General features: G+C 62.8%; 2 protein-coding genes across 6 annotated transcripts in view; one reads left to right on the forward strand and one right to left on the reverse strand.

Moving 5' to 3' along the window:
- USP43 (ubiquitin specific peptidase 43) overlaps positions 1–6,240 on the forward strand; it is a 17,382-nt gene extending 11,142 nt beyond the window's left edge. Inside the window, exons 4-15 of the mRNA XM_061461977.1 lie at positions 234–326; positions 633–768; positions 847–970; positions 1,626–1,782; positions 1,894–1,993; positions 2,839–2,942; positions 3,280–3,357; positions 3,450–3,579; positions 3,772–4,117; positions 4,614–4,772; positions 5,426–5,539; positions 5,622–6,240. Coding sequence (XP_061317961.1) covers positions 234–326; positions 633–768; positions 847–970; positions 1,626–1,782; positions 1,894–1,993; positions 2,839–2,942; positions 3,280–3,357; positions 3,450–3,579; positions 3,772–4,117; positions 4,614–4,772; positions 5,426–5,539; positions 5,622–6,205 — 2,125 coding nt within the window. The 3' untranslated portion in view covers positions 6,206–6,240. The remainder of the gene's footprint in view (positions 1–233; positions 327–632; positions 769–846; positions 971–1,625; positions 1,783–1,893; positions 1,994–2,838; positions 2,943–3,279; positions 3,358–3,449; positions 3,580–3,771; positions 4,118–4,613; positions 4,773–5,425; positions 5,540–5,621) is intronic.
- A 2,612-nt stretch (positions 6,241–8,852) lies between these two features.
- The window catches only part of ARHGAP44 (Rho GTPase activating protein 44), a 239,099-nt gene continuing 232,766 nt past the window's right edge, over positions 8,853–15,185 (reverse strand). For 4 of the 5 annotated variants that reach the window (XM_061461997.1, XM_061461994.1, XM_061461993.1 and 1 more), the window contains 4 exons: positions 14,905–15,126; positions 13,343–13,440; positions 12,920–13,246; positions 8,853–9,768 (listed from right to left, as the gene is read on the reverse strand). In XM_061461997.1, coding sequence (XP_061317981.1) covers positions 9,620–9,768; positions 12,920–13,246; positions 13,343–13,440; positions 14,905–15,126 — 796 coding nt within the window. In that variant the 3' untranslated portion in view covers positions 8,853–9,619. The remainder of the gene's footprint in view (positions 9,769–12,919; positions 13,247–13,342; positions 13,441–14,904; positions 15,127–15,185) is intronic. The other variant, XM_061461996.1, reaches the window with a different exon arrangement.

Below are 15,185 nucleotides of genomic sequence, written 5' to 3' on the forward strand. Positions count from 1 at the left end.
ACAGTGGGTGTAAGACAGGGTGTTCTGGTGCCACAGCCATGCATGGGAAGTGGGAGATCTTGGTATTTAACTCTGGCTTCTCTAGTACCAATTACTGTGGATGGCCTTGTTAGGTTTCAGAGTGAACAAACCGTTGGATGGGGCAGGCAGGTGGGGATGCCAGGGGAGGTGGGGATGCCAGGGGTGCCATGCCAGTGCCAGTGCTGGTATTGCATCTCGGCTGTGTTTCACAGGTCCTCCCTGACATGCCCTCATTGCCTGAAGCAGAGCAACACCTTCGACCCCTTCCTGTGCATCTCCCTGCCCATCCCGCTGCGCAAGACCAGGTGAGCTGGGCGCTGCACATCCCCGCCGCTCACCAGTGCGGCAAGAGGCACAACCGCTGCTGCCGGGGTGTCAACTCCAGCCGAGTACTTGGCTTACCTGGGAGAGATGGCGGCAGCATTGGGGATGGGTGACAACACCACTGCAGGAGCTGTGTCCAGTGCGTGTTTGCTATCCCAGAGTCAGAGCCACCGTACCGGGGCGAGGTGGTCCCGGCGTGGTCCAAGCAGTGCTGGTGCAGCCTCACTGCTGAGCAGTCTCAGCGCGGTGGCTGAGGTGTGTCCCCCACAACCCCGCGGTCTCTGCAGGGCTCTCAACGTCACCCTGGTGCTGCAGTGCGAGCGCTGGCGGTTCGTGCGCGTGGGGCTGGCTGTGCCCCTGTCGGGCACCGTCGCTGGGCTGCGGGAGATGGTGGCGCGGGAGGGATGCATCCCCCCCGAGCAGGTAACGGGGTGAGGGCACGGTTCGGGGTGGCGGACAGAACCCCCGCAGGGGTGCTGAGGGTGCCGGTGCCGCCTGCAGGTGATCCTGGCCGAGGTGTCCCCGCAGGGCCTCCTGCGCTCCCTGGGCGATGCAGAGGAGCTGGGCGCTGCCGGGGAGCGGGCTCCGCTCTACGCCTTCCAGCCCCCCCCCGCCCGCCGCACAGGTACTGCCGCCTGCTGCCTGCCTGCACGTGCCGTTCTGATTGGTTGGGAGCGACCCCGGCAGCGCTGGGGGAGGCAGGCGCATCCCTGGGATTGGTGGAAGGCAGTCTTTCCCCTGTCTATGATTGGTGGCTCAGAGTGTGCTGTGATTGGTGTTGGAGTGGTGTCCTGTCTGCTGTGATTGGTCAAAGGCAGTGGGATTGGGGGAAGTGGTCTCTGCTGGGATTGGTGAGTAACGTGTCTTTAGCTGTGGTTGGAGGGAGGCAGGTGGGCTCTGCTGTGATTGGTGAAAACCCTTTTCCCTCCACGCCGCGACTGGAGGGAGGTAGGTATGCTCTGTTGTGGCTGTTGGGAGCTGTGCCCTCTCTGCTGTGATTGCTGGGAGTCTTGGCGCTCATGGTGTGGTTGGTGGGAGGCAGGTGTGTCCCGCTGTGATTGGCGGGAGCCTTGTTCCATTGGTTGGAAGCAGGGGTGCTTTGCTGTGATTGGTGGGAGTCTTGTTTACCCCCTCGCACCCCCTTACCCTCCTGACAGTAACTGGTTGGAAGCAGGCATGCTCTGCAGTGATTGGAGAAGGCCAAGACCCCTGATCTGTGATTGGTGGGAGGTGTGGGGGTGCAGGAGGCAGGGCTGCCTCAGGACACGCTGTGCCCGCAGGGTGCAGCCTGCCTGCCTCCCCTGGGGCCACCCAGCCCGAGGGGCTGCACCGGGGACCGGCTGCTGCCTGCTCCTCCGACTGTCTGCACCGCGGGGCGGGCGGCCACATCCTGCTGCTGCTCTGCAACACGACGGGCTCTGGCCCCCAGCTCGCCAGGTACCTGCCTGCCCTGCCCGTGCCTCACCTGCACGGCACTGCCACTGTTCCCCCAGTGGGACAGGGCACGGGGGTGTCCCTCCTCAGCCGCGTGTCCCCCACTGTCCCCAGGTTTGGGCCACCGCTGTTGCTGCGGGAGGAGAGGGGTGCCTCCTGGGAGCAGCTCCAGCAGAGCATCCTGGCCCTGCTGCAGGAAGACGTGCAGGCACAGGTGAGCACGACAGGGGGGACACCCGCTGCCACTGCAGCCATGGCAGGGATGGAGCCATGGGTGGCCATGGTGTCTCCATGGGCAGCTGTAGTGGAGCAGTGGGTGGCCCTGGTGTGGCTCTACATGGCCATGGTGGCCCCATCAATGGCTGTGGTGTCACCATGGGTGATCGTGGTGGAGCTGTGCTCAGCTGTAGGGTCACTGTGGGTTGTGATAGCCCCGGGGATGGTTGTGGTGTTGGTGCTGGTGGCTCATGGTCACTGTGGGTGGCCATGCTCTCACTGTGGGTGGTCATATTCACACTGCAGACAGGCAGAGACATCACAGAGGGTGCCCACAGTGTCACCGTGGGTGGCGGCAGTTTTCTTGTGCATGGTCATGTTGTCACCACAGTGGCCAATGTCACCATTGGTGGCCACGGTGTCCATGTCGGTGGCTGTTGGTGTCCCTGTGGATGCTCACACTGTCACTGCAGGTGGCCAGTGGTGTCGCCACGGGTGGCTACAGTATCACCATGTGTGGCCGCAGCGCCAGCCAGCTCCCGCGGCAGAGCTGCGCCAGCCCAGCCACCCTCCTCAGCACCCTGGTGCCACTATCCTATGGGCGCTGGTGTCCCCGTGCTGCCCACTGCCCCCCAGCCACACTGTTGCCAGCAGAATGGGTCATCCCCCATCCCCCCATCCATCTCCGTGTGTGTCCCTTGCCAGCCCAGCCACAGGGACCAAAGAAAACTCATTTCTGGGGCTTTTCTTGTCTTCTTTCACGAAGCACGGCTCCCCCGGCTGCTGCTGGAGGGCAGGAAGGCTCTGCCTCCCCGCAGCCCCACAGCCCCCTCTCCCTTGCAGGGCACAGGAGTCCTCTTCCGCATCCGCCTGGCCGGGGGCTCAGCCCCCTGCACCTACCTGTCCCCACAGGACCCCCGCCCCCTCTGCCACCCTGCTGTCGACAGGTAAGGGCACTGCAGGGACAGGATTGTCCCCAGGATATCCACCCACTCCCCAGGGGTGCAGTGGTGTCACCATGGCTGGTCACAGTGTCCCTCTGCATGGTTGTGTTGCCGCCATGGATGGCCAAAGGTGTCCCTGCGGCTGGCCACAGTGTCAGCATGGGTGGCCACCACTGCGGCCACCCTTCTCCCCAGGCACTAGGTCCCCATCCCTGTGTCTCCATTGTGGGTGTTACACGGGGAGGTGGTGGCCATCCCTGCCTGCCACTATGGGGTGCCAAGGGGTTGGCCCCACAGGGACAAGGGTTTTGGGGGCATCTCACCTCATCCTCACCCCCAGAGCCCTGCAGCTGAGCGGGACAGGTGGCCCTCCCCACGTGAAGCTGACAGTGGAGTGGGATGTGAGCACCAAAGAGCGGTGAGTGCCTTGCACCCAGAGGGGTGGAGCATCCCCGCACTTGGCTCACCCTTCCTGACCTCCCTCCGCTGTCATGGCACTGCCCCCCACAGCCTTTTCGGCAACCTCCAGGAGGAGGTGGTGCAGGACGCCGAGAGTGTGCGGCTGCAGCAGCAAGCGCATGGGCAGCAGCACAGCTGCACGCTGGATGAGTGCTTCCAGCTCTACACCAAGGAGGAGCAGGTACCAGGCACCCCACCAGCCACACAGGCAGCAGGCACCCTTCCTGCACACTGCCAGCATCCTGCCCGCACTCTGCCTGCGCCCGGCAGAGCCCCACGGAGGGCGAGCTCTGCCCGCTGCACGGTAGCTGTCAGGGTTTGCGGTGCTGGCGCCGCGGGGGAGGGAGGTGACCGTGGCATGCGGTGTCTCCAGCTGGCCCCGGATGACGCCTGGCGCTGCCCGCACTGCAAGGTGCCCCAGCAGGGCACGGTGAAGCTGAGCCTTTGGACACTGCCCGACATCCTCATCATCCACCTCAAGCGCTTTCGCCAGGTGGCTGAGCACCGGCACAAGCTCACCACGCTGGTGAGGTTCCCCCTGCGGGGTCTCAACATGGCCCCTCACGTGGCGCAGCGGGGCCAGGCTGGTGGGCAGCTGTTGGGGCGCTGGGCCTGGCAGGGCCCCCCCCGCCTGCCCCCAGGCTGCCCCCGTGACTCCCTCTACGACCTGTACGCGGTCTGCAACCACCACGGCAGCTTGCAGGGCGGGCACTACACCGGTGAGCGGCATGGGGGGAGCAGGGTGCAGAACCTGGGTGGGGGTGCTGCGGGGGGGTTGTCATGGGGCAAGGTGTGAGGCTTGGGGGCATGGCAGAGGGGTATGTGTGGGGTACGGCATGGGGTTGGGAGGCAAGCCATGCCATGCCATGGAGCAAGGTGTAGGGACTTGGGGGCACTGCAGGGGGATATGCCATGGGGTACTGCATGAGCCTGGGGGAGACTGGAGAGGGGTGTGTCATGGGCCATGGCACAGGCTTGGGGGGGCACTGCAGGGGGTTGCCATGGCAAGCTGGGGCACAGGGCACACGTACAATGGCCTTTCAACCACACCAGGGCACGCGTGGCACTGGGACGTGCTCCTTCACAACAGCGTTCTGCATCCCCAGGCTGTCCCCATGTTGGGGCTTGTACTCCCCACTGCACCCTGGGACTGGGGGCAGATGAGGGCCATGACACCCCTCACCCCTGTGTCCCCTCCTTACCTCTCGTCCCCAGCCTACTGCTGCAACGCCCTGGATGGGCAGTGGTACAGCTACGATGACAGCAGGGTGGAGGGGGTGCCGGAGGCCGAGGTGAGCACCCGCAGCGCCTATATTCTCTTCTACCAGCGCCGCAAGGCTGTGCCCGTATGGTCTGCTGGCAGCTCCATCAGGGGTGAGCACTCCAACCTCCCTGCCACTGCCCCCGGCACGTGTGGCACATCAGAGTGCACATACATGCACATAGAATGCAGCACGTGTGTGCAGCAGAGCCAAACGTGTGTGCATTCTGCACAGCTGCATGCACAGGGCCATGCACACACAGCCATGCGTGGACGGCACAGCAGCACATGCAGCGTGTAGCCAGGTGTACGTGTATACCTGCATGTAGTGTTGTGCACACCCAGCCCACCCATGTGCGCGCACTTTCACATGTGTGTGAGCAGATACACATGCACAGATTCCTGCAGCCCAGCGCACACATGCTCACGGGTGTGCAGGAGGGGACATGCAGGCGTGCAGCACGGCTGGCGTGTGCAGCATTGCTGGTGCACACCCCTCCACCCCTGTGTGCTTCAGACTGCAGCCACACTCACCGTGCGCTTGTGCACACACAGATGTGCATACGTGACCATGCACTTGTGCACACACAGATGTGTATGTGTGCCCACAGATGTGCATGTGCACTCAGACGTGCACATGCATGCACAGCTGGGCTCAGCCCTGTGCTCCCCCACTGCTGAGCACCCCTGGGGGCTGCAGCATCGGCCACCCGGGATGGGAGCCCAGCAGAACCCTGCAGCCCAGCCCAGTTCCCGCTCCCCACAGGCTCCCCGCTGGCAGAGCACTGGCTGTCCCGCCTGGGCAGCGACACGGGGGACACCGCAGCTGCCCGGCCCTCCCTGCTGGGCACCCACCACGCCACTGCCGCCCAGGAGAAAGGTGATGCTGAGCACCCCTTCCCCACCCCAGCACCCCAGGGGCCTCCCGCATCCTCCTGCTTCACTCGTGTCTGTCACTGCAGGTGGCTTCGAGGCCAGGCCCTTTGTGCGGGGCGTCCAGCGCCGCAGCGCCAGCGCCCAGCTCTCTGCCACTGGTGGCCGGTCCCTCGCGTGCCAGGAGCAGGGCCCGGGGGAGCTCGTGGCCTACCTGGAGTCGGGGCGCCGGCCCCGCTGCACGCAGCGCTCGCTGCTCCCGCTCGGCACGGGGGGCACCCACCTGGCACAGCCCGGCACCCCCCGAGCCCCCCGCCAGCCCCTGCGCGTGCCCGCGCTGCGGCGAGCGGCCAGCGCCGGTCCCGAGGGGTCCCTGCGTGTGCCCCCCAGAAGCCAGAGCAGGAGGGGCGCGGGGGGGCTGCCGCGGGCAGAGGGGGATTGGGGTGACCCCCCCGCGCAGCCGTCCCCCAGCCTGGCAGCCTTGGTGCACTCGCGGAGCTTGGCCAGCCTGACCCTGCACCGCGACGGGGGGCTGCGGCGCTCGGCCTCCCTGGGCAGGGGCACGGGGGGGCCGCCCCTGCCTGCCTGGGGTCCCCCTGGGTCCACGCTGCGGCGGGGACGGCGGCTCACAGGCTCCCTGCAGCGCCCGGCCGTGCCCGAGTCCAGCTTCTGAGCCGTGGCCGGTGGGCATCGCCCTGGGGCCCCTGCCGTGGGGGCTCCCAAGCTGGGGGCGTGTCTGAGCCAGCGGATCCCAAACAAGGGTCGTGCTGAGCCGGGAACATCCCAGCCTGGGGGCATCCCAGTCCAGACAGTCAGATATCCCTAAGATGGATCATCCCAAACCATGGGAGGGCCTCCCAAACAGGGAGCATCCCAAACCTGCCAAATGAAGGCATCCTGATTTGGGGCTCCCAAACCAGGGACTTCCTGAACCAAGGGCATCCTGAGCTGGAGGCTCCCAGCCCAGGGGCTACTGACCTTGGGGGAATTCCAAACCAGGGTATCCCAGCCCAGCGGCTCCCCAACAGGGGCCGTCCCGAACTGGAAGCTCCCGAACGGGAATCCTGACCTGGGGGCTCCCAAATGGTGGCATGCTGACTCAGGGCAGCCCGACCCAGGGGCATTCCAAACTGGGGCGTCCCCAGCTGCGTGTTCCTGACCTGGGGACATCCCAATCTGGTGGCTCTGAAACCAGGGGCATCCCAAGCCAGGAGTATCCTGAGCTAGGAGCACCACTCGCCCACCTGCCCATGCCCCTTCCCATGGAGCAGGCGGGCAGGGGCTCCCCAGCCCTGCCAGCTCTAAGGCACAAGAGTATTTATTGTAGTGGGAGAGTTTTATTCAGGTGCTTTTTGTTTTCCAAAAGGCAGCTGCTGGGGGGCTGGGGGTCCCCACACCACACTCTATGCAACCCACGATTCCTCCAGCCAGCTTTTGTACACAGGGGCTGCTGCCCACAGCACACCATTTCTATTAAAGACACTGAAAGGAGCCCAGTGTGCTGTCTGGAGATGGCGTCCAGGAGTGGGAAGGGCGTTGTGTCCCATACAGAGGTGGTCCTGGGGCTGTGGTGCCCCAGGGTGGTGGGCATCACCCTGGGCGTGGGGCTTGGCAGGGTCGCTGCTGGCCAGAGCCTGCCTTGGCACAGCCGCGTGTGGGCTGGGAGGTGGCAGTGCCAAGAGCACCAGTCGTGGTGCCCTGTGGCCATGCCTGGCAAGGCAGAGGAAGGCAATGTCTGGAGAAACAGTGGCAGGCAGGGATGGAGATGGAGGAAGTGAGATCAGGCTGGAGAGAAAGGTGGAGGCAGCTGGAGGAGGTGGAGGTACATGGGAGAGGAAGGGGGGTACAGGAGGTAGACCTGAAGGTGGGATCAGGGTGCAGGAGACAGAGGGGTGTGGAGGAGGTCAGACTGGGGTGGAGATGGAGGAGATGAAGGTGGAAGTGGAGGACATAGGTGTGGATGAGGTGGGATGGAGATGGAGGAGACAGGGACAGAGATGAAGAGATGGAGGTGGAAGTAGAGATGGAAGTAGGACTGGGATGAGGTGGAAGAGGAGGAAGAGATGAAGGTGAGGGAGACCATCCCTTACTGGAGGCTTGCTTCAGTCTAAGGCCCTTGCTCTGCCACTGCTGTGCCCTGGCTGTTAACCCTGCTTTGTGTCAGCGAACAAATGTGGGGTTGTCCCCCATGTGCCACCCTGGTAAGCAGCAGCCCTGGGCATGGCAGGTTCCTCAAGGCACCCAAGGGCTGCTGGCAGTGGCATGGGCAGGACACCCACATGCACCCCACAACAGCAGCTGGGAGGGGGTGGGAGCCCCAGTGCAAGTGGTCATCCCTGTGCTACGCCTTGAGGACCTTGTGCCACACTGCCAAGCTCCATGGGTGGCATCCCCACAGACAGCCCCCACCATCCCATGGGGAATGGGGTAAAAGATGTGGCTTGGCCAGGTTGTAGACCCGCTCCAGTGATGCACCGAAGTGTGGGCAGAGCACTATCCCTTCCCTGGCACCCATGTCTGCCTGCAGGCAGCAGCATCTGGAGTATCCACTCCCTGTGATCCATGGACATGCCCCTTCATACCCTGGAAAGTGGGGTCCCAGCCCTCACCCCATCCCACCAGGCTGGGGTAGGCCTTGGTGCCAGACAAGGTCATCGCTGCCCACCCTCCACCATGGTGCTCCTCTCCACACGTGCTGCTCAGCCCCAAAACACAGGCAGGACCTGCCACAATAGGGTGGGTGGGTGCCTGTTGGGCACCTACCCCAGGACTGGAACCACCCCAAGCCTGATGCCCCACCCCATTGGATCAGGACCATGACAGCCCACACAAAGCACAAACCCACAGTTCTATCACTCCATCCCTCATTAAAACTCATTTCCTACAGCAAAACACCTTCCAAGAGCTAGGGGGACCAGCCCAGAATCCAGGCTGGGACACTTCAGGTCCAATGAGGCCCCATCCCATGGGACCAGGAGCATGACAGCCCATACAAAGCAGAATCCCCATCATTTTATCACCCCAGCCCTCATTAAACCCAGTTTCCTACAGCACCTTCCAAGAGCCTATGTCCTAAATCCAACAGTGGGCACCAAGCCAGGCTGGGACCACCCCAAATCTAGGCTGGGGCCAGCTCAAATCCATCCTAGGAGGATCCCACAGCTGGTGCTGCCCCATCCCCTGGGACCAGGACCACAACATCCTGCACTGACCCTACTGTTTCCTGTGTCCCAACCCTCCTGCATCCCCACATCCTCCCACTAAGCCCCCCAGTGCCTCAGCTGCCATGGTGCCGATGGGCATTAAGCAAACGCCAGTGCTGCCGGGCAGTTCCCAGCGAGTGGCACATGGATTTATTGATTACTTTTGGGGTGCTGGTGCCCCCAGGGGCCCACCTGGGGCAAGGGGCATGGTGCGAGCGGGGCGGGGGCGAAGCACGGCCATTTCCATCCTCCTGCTGGGCACTGGGTGGGCGAGAACGGCTCCAAATAAAACAAATCTCTATATTTTTTCTCTCTATAGATACAAATATATAGTATATGTATCTCTGCCGATATATATATATATATCTTATCTCTCTGGGAAGGATAAAAGGTTAATTTGTCTTTGCATGCACAACCAAAGCCACCAACCCACAGGGACAATGGGTGCCAAGGGACACGTGCCCTTCCCCGCTGGCACCCCAAAAGCCTGAGGGGGGCACATCCTGTTATTGCTGATCAGGTCCCGTCCTGCTCCGGCAAACAAGCGGAGGGGGCAGAAGCTGAAGAAATGAAATCCTGCTGCAAAGCACCATCGAGCTCATTGTCACCTGGCTGGTACCCAGTGGCACCCACCATCAGGGCACGGAGGAGGTGGTGGCATCACCCCAGGACCATGGGTGCTGCGGGGCAAGGGGGGGGAGGGGCAGGCACCCTGTTGAAAGGCAAAGTCTGGATAAGGCAAAAAGAAACTGAACTCAAAACCAGCGACTGCCCCCAAACTGGGCACTTTGCCACACGAAACTGCCGTGCCAGTGACCCTTGGTGCCGACGGCTGGTGCTGGCCCCTGGGTGATGCAAGGATGAGCTTGGGGACAGGGACACTGTCATAGGGCTGTGCTCTCCGATTCCTCCTCCTCCTCTGGCCGGGCAGCCGGGCCTGGCCCCGAGAGTCTCTGCGGTGCCTCCAGCGGGTCCCGGCACAGGGCGGCATCTGGGGGGACGTGGAGGGAAGGGACCTCAAAACGGAGCAGACCTGCAGGAGGGCAGAGTGATGGGGGACACCACAGCGGGAGCTTGGCGGTAGGACACCCTGCCAAGGGCTGGTGCCATGGTAGTGCCACCACCAGGGATGTCACCACTTGTCCCTGCTCTGTGCTACCCCACCCGAGCCGGAGCCTGTGACACCAGCACACGGCCTGTCCCCCACGATGCTCTGGTTCCCTCCCACCAAGCACAGGTGGTGCTGCTGTCCCTTCTCCCAAGGGACCTGCAGAGTGAAACAGTGACACAGGGTGACCTACAGCCCGAGGCTGGTGGTGTCACCACCGTCCCTTGTTGAGAGCCCAGCAAGAACACCTGAGGAAAAGCACCCCTGCCTGTGCCTGCCAGGCCCTGCGGCCAGCTCAGGCACTCCGCAATGGGCAGCAGCTCCTCAGGGCACCCAGCAAAGAGCTGCACCCATGCTGGGGTGCAATGCCAGGGTGCACCGATGCCAGGGTGCAATGCTGTGGTGCAATGCTGGGGTACACCAGTGCTAGGCAGTGATGCCTGGGTGTGATGTCCAGGCTGCACCAGTGCCAGGGGGCAATGCCAGGGTGCTGTGCCAGGGCTACAACGACTGGGGTGCAAGACCGGGACTGCACATGATGCTGGATGCGATGCCAGAGCTGCACCGATGCCAGAGCCGCCACTGAAGGTGAGCAGCAGCCCAGGGAGTGCCAGCCCCGGTTCAGTGGATGCCAGGGTCCTGCTGTGCCCACACTGTGCCATCCCGCTCCAGGCAGGCTGGGCACACGGCAGAGCAGAGCACCCATGGTCAGCATGGGCAGAGCTGGGAGCTCCCAGCTGTGCCTGGCCCCATGCTACCCCGGCCTGTGTCCCTTGTGTCCCTGATGACATCAAAGCATCTCCCTGTTCATCCCCCTCAAAGGATGCAGCCCCCACTGCTGTAGGAACACCGGGGTGGTGGGACACATGGAGACACGAACACCACCTAAGGACAGGGACAGCACAGCAGGAACAGCGGCGGGACAGGCTCGTGGTGCTTCCCAGAGATAATGCCACCTTCCGAGGGTCATCAACACCTTCTGTAGGGTGCCTACACTTTCCAAGTGACAGTCCCACCTTTCCAAGGACATTGTCACTTTCCTGGGGACACTGCAGCCTTTCTGGACACATCTGCACCTTTCTCAGGGGGACACCTCCATCTTCCTCAGGATGCCGCCTTCACGCAGACATCATCACCCTCCTGGTGACAGTTCCACCTTTCCAGGGAGACAGCTACATTTCCAGGGACGCTGACACCTTCCTGAGTACATCATTACCCTCCCAGGGTCATCACCACCATCTCAGGGATATCACAACTTTCCCGGGAACAGTTCTTCCTTTCCAGGGAGGATGCCTCCTTCTCGGGGACATCACCACCTTCCTGAGCACATCACCACCTTCCTGGGGACATCACCACCTTCCTGAGCACATCACCACCTTCCTGAGCACATCACCACCTCCCTGAGCACATCACCACCTTCCTGGGGACATCACCACCTTCCTGAGCACATCACCACCTTCCTGGGGACATCACCACCTTCCTGGGGACATCACCACCTTCCTGAGGACATCACCACCTTCCTGGGGACATCACCACCTTCCTGAGCACAACACCCCCTTCCTGAGCACATCACCACCTTCCTGAGCACATCACCACCTTCCTGGGGACATCACCAACTTCCTGAGCACATCACCACCTTCCTGGGGACATCACCACCTTCCTGAGCACATCACCACCTTCCTGGGGACATCACCACCTTCCTGAGGACATCACCACCTTCCTGGGCACATCACCACCTTCCTGAGCACATCACCACCTTCCTGGGCACATCACCACCTTCCTGGCCACATCACCACCTTCCTGGGGACATCACCGCCTTCCTGGGGACATCACCGCCTTCCTGAGCACATCACCGCCTTCCTGGGGACATCACCACCTTCCTGGGGACATCACCACCTTCCTGAGCACATCACCACCTTCCTGGGGACATCACCACCTTCCTGGGGACATCACCACCTTCCTGAGCACATCACCACCTTCCTGGGGACATCACCACCTTCCTGAGCACATCACCACCTTCCTGAGCACATCACCACCTTCCTGGGCACATCACCACCTTCCTGGGGACATCACCACCTTCCTGAGCACATCACCACCTTCCTGGGGACATCACCACCTTCCTGAGCACATCACCACCTTCCTGGGGACATCACCACCTTCCTGGGGACATCACCACCTTCCTGAGCACATCACCACCTTCCTGGGGACATCACCACCTTCCTGAGCACATCACCACCTTCCTGAGCGCATCACCCCCTTCCTGGGGACATCACCACCTTCCTGAGCACATCACCACCTTCCTGGGGACATCACCACCTTCCTGAGCACATCACCACCATCCTGAGCACATCACCCCCTTCCTGAGCACATCACCACCTTCCTGGGGACATCACCACCTTCCTGAGCACATCACCACCTTCCTGGGGACATCACCGCCTTCCTGAGGACATCACCACCTTCCTGAGCACATCACCACTTTCCTGGGGACATCACCACCTTCCTGAGCACATCACCACCTTCCTGGGGACATCACCACCTTCCTGGGGACATCACCACCTTCCTGAGCACATCACCACCTTCCTGGGGACATCACCACCTTCCTGGGGACATCACCACCTTCCTGAGGACATCACCACTTTCCTGAGCACATCACCACCTTCCTGAGCGCATCACCCCCTTCCTGGGGACATCACCCCCTTCCTGGGGACATCACCCCCTTCCTGGGGACATCACCACCTTCCTGAGCACATCACCACCTTCCTGGGGACATCACCGCCTTCCTGAGGACATCACCACCTTCCTGAGCACATCACCACCTTCCTGGGGACATCACCACCTTCCTGAGCACATCACCACCTTCCTGAGCACATCACCCCCTTCCTGGGGACATCACCCCCTTCCTGGGGACATCACCCCCTTCCTGGGGACATCATCTCTTCCAGAGGGTGCTGTCACTTTCCCAGTGACAGTCCCAGTTCTCCACGGGCACCGCCACCTTCCTGAGCCCGCTGCCACCTTTCCAGGGGCATCACCCCCTCCCCGGGGCCACCAGCAGCCGCCCCCCCCGCGGGGTTACCTGTGACGGCGCCGTCCCCGGGGCCCGCGGTGTCCCGGCGGGGCAGCTCCGGGGGCTGGGGGGGGCCGGGGGCGGCCGCGGGGGGCTGCGGCGGCGGGGGCAGGGCGGGCCGCGGCCGCGGCTTCGGGGTGGGCCGGGAGCGGGCGGCGGCGTTGGCGGGGGGGGGCAGGAGCGGGGCGGGCGGCGGGCAGGGCCCGGGGGGCGCGGCGGGGCCGAACGCGGCGGGGGTGCTGGGGGGGGTGGGGGAGAGGCTGCCGGGGGACGGCTGCCCCCCCCCCGGCTCCCCCGCGGCCGCCCGCGGCGGGATGGGCGCCAGCTTCTTGGCCACTGCGAGAAGAGACAAGGGGGGGTCAGGGTGCCGCGGGTCACACCGAGCGCGGGGACCCCTCCCGGATCCCCCCCCCACCCCCGGCCCGCTCCTACCTTTGCGCGGGGCGAGCGGGCTCTGCTCGGCCGGGACCGGCCCGGGGCTGCCGTGGAGCTGCCCGGCCCCGGGGGGGAGCTCCGGGGGTCCGAGAGTGCTGGGGCGGGGGTGGGAGGGAAGGTAAAAAAGGGGAAAAGGGGAAGGGAAAAGGAGGGTGAGGAGGAGACGGGGAAGGTGGGGAGGGGAAGGGCAAGGGGGATGGAGGGCAAGGGCAGGAGGAAGGGGAAGGGGAAAGGAAAAGGGAAGGTGATGGAAGGGAAAATAATCAAAAAAAGAAAAAATAAATTGATAAAAAGCAAATTCAAAATAGGCAATTAAAAATAATTTAAAATCATCATGCAAAATGAAAATTAAAAAAAAATGAAAGAATGTAAAATTGAAAACCAAAATGGAACAAAATAAAGAAAACAATAAAATACAAAGTAAACAAATACCAAAAAAAATCAAAAAAGAAAACAAACAACAAAAAAGCAAAACTTGCAAGAAAAACTAAATAAAAACCCACAGTTTTTTTTTTTAAATTAATAGGAATAAGAACTGAAAAGGGACATGACCCCCCCGCAGGCAGCGGCAGGAGCCTCGCTCCAGCCCAGCGGGTGTTTCTCAGCCCCCAGCCCACCTGCAGCGCCCACCAGCCCCCGGTCTGCGGTTCCCCGTTTCCTGTGGCTCCCGGGGGAGCAGCAGCACTGTGCAGGGGGGGCTCAGGGAAAGCCCTCTGGGGGCAGTGAGGGTGCGAGGCTGACACCAGGGTGAGGGGAGAGCAGCAAGGGGAAGGCTGGGTGGGGGGAGGCTCTGGCTGCAGCCCAGCCGGGGGGGCTGTGCCCAGGCATGGGGCCGGGGAGCCACTGGTGCGTGGGGCAGGGGCGGGGATGAAGCCAGGCTCCCCAGCCCTGCTGCAGAATGGCCAGAAACACCCTAAAAAGAGGCAGAAAAAATCCCCCAGAAAATAAGGGAAAAAGTAATGAAAGAACAGAAGCACTGGGAGGGGAGGAGGGGAGGAGGGGAGGGCAGGGGATTGCTGCGGTGAAGGTCTCGGGGTGGGGCAGGAGCCCCTCACCTCATCCTAGCACTCCACAGCATGACCCATGCAGCGCTGCCACCCACACCCATGGGTGCGCCCCGGAGCACAGCACGTCTCACAGATGGCTGCAGAGCCCAGCCCATCATTCTGGGGTAGAAATTTGGAATTCGGGTACTTTCTCCACCTGACCTCTCAAGTCAGGCACAGACCTTGGGCAGAGGAAGGGCGCAGGGGACACTGGGCTCCTTTAGGCTTTTCCTTGCATCTCCTTCCATCACCAGCACAAAATTCATTCCAGCTGTGAGCCAGGCTGGGGACCCACAGGAAAATCCACCATTCCCACGAGGCCAGCAGGATGGGGATGTTGCGATGGCTACAGGGATGCTGAGCATCCTCCCACTGCCCCAGGATACTGCTCCTCTCCCGGGGATGCTGAGCATCCTCTCCCACTGCCTCCAGCGTGGCCATGGGGCTGGTTTGCTGCTGCACACATTGGGAGGGATGCCCAGGTCAGGGACCCAGGGGTGCCGGTGGCCTTACCTTGTCCGCTCAGCTCCCGGGGGGAAGCCAAAGCTGGTGGGAGGCGGGGAAGGGGTAGCGGACGTGTCCAGCGCTTGCTCGGGAATGGGTGAGTGGGGCGCGGGGGGCAGCTCTGAGGGCGGTGCAGGCGGCTGCATGGCTGGCGGGGTGGAGGCTGTCTTGCGTGCCGCAGACGTGCCTCGGCGAGCCACCCACGAGGTGTCCATCACCCTGACGCCCATGCTGTGGGGACACAGAGACAGGCTCTCAGCACCCACCCTCCAGCTCCCTAAAGATGCCTC

The sequence above is a fragment of the Pezoporus flaviventris genome, unplaced genomic scaffold, assembly GCF_033815535.1.
Source record: "Pezoporus flaviventris isolate CSIRO_AGI_PZ_B2104156 unplaced genomic scaffold, CSIRO_AGI_Pfla_v1 ptg000034l, whole genome shotgun sequence".
NCBI lineage: Eukaryota > Metazoa > Chordata > Aves > Psittaciformes > Psittacidae > Pezoporus > Pezoporus flaviventris.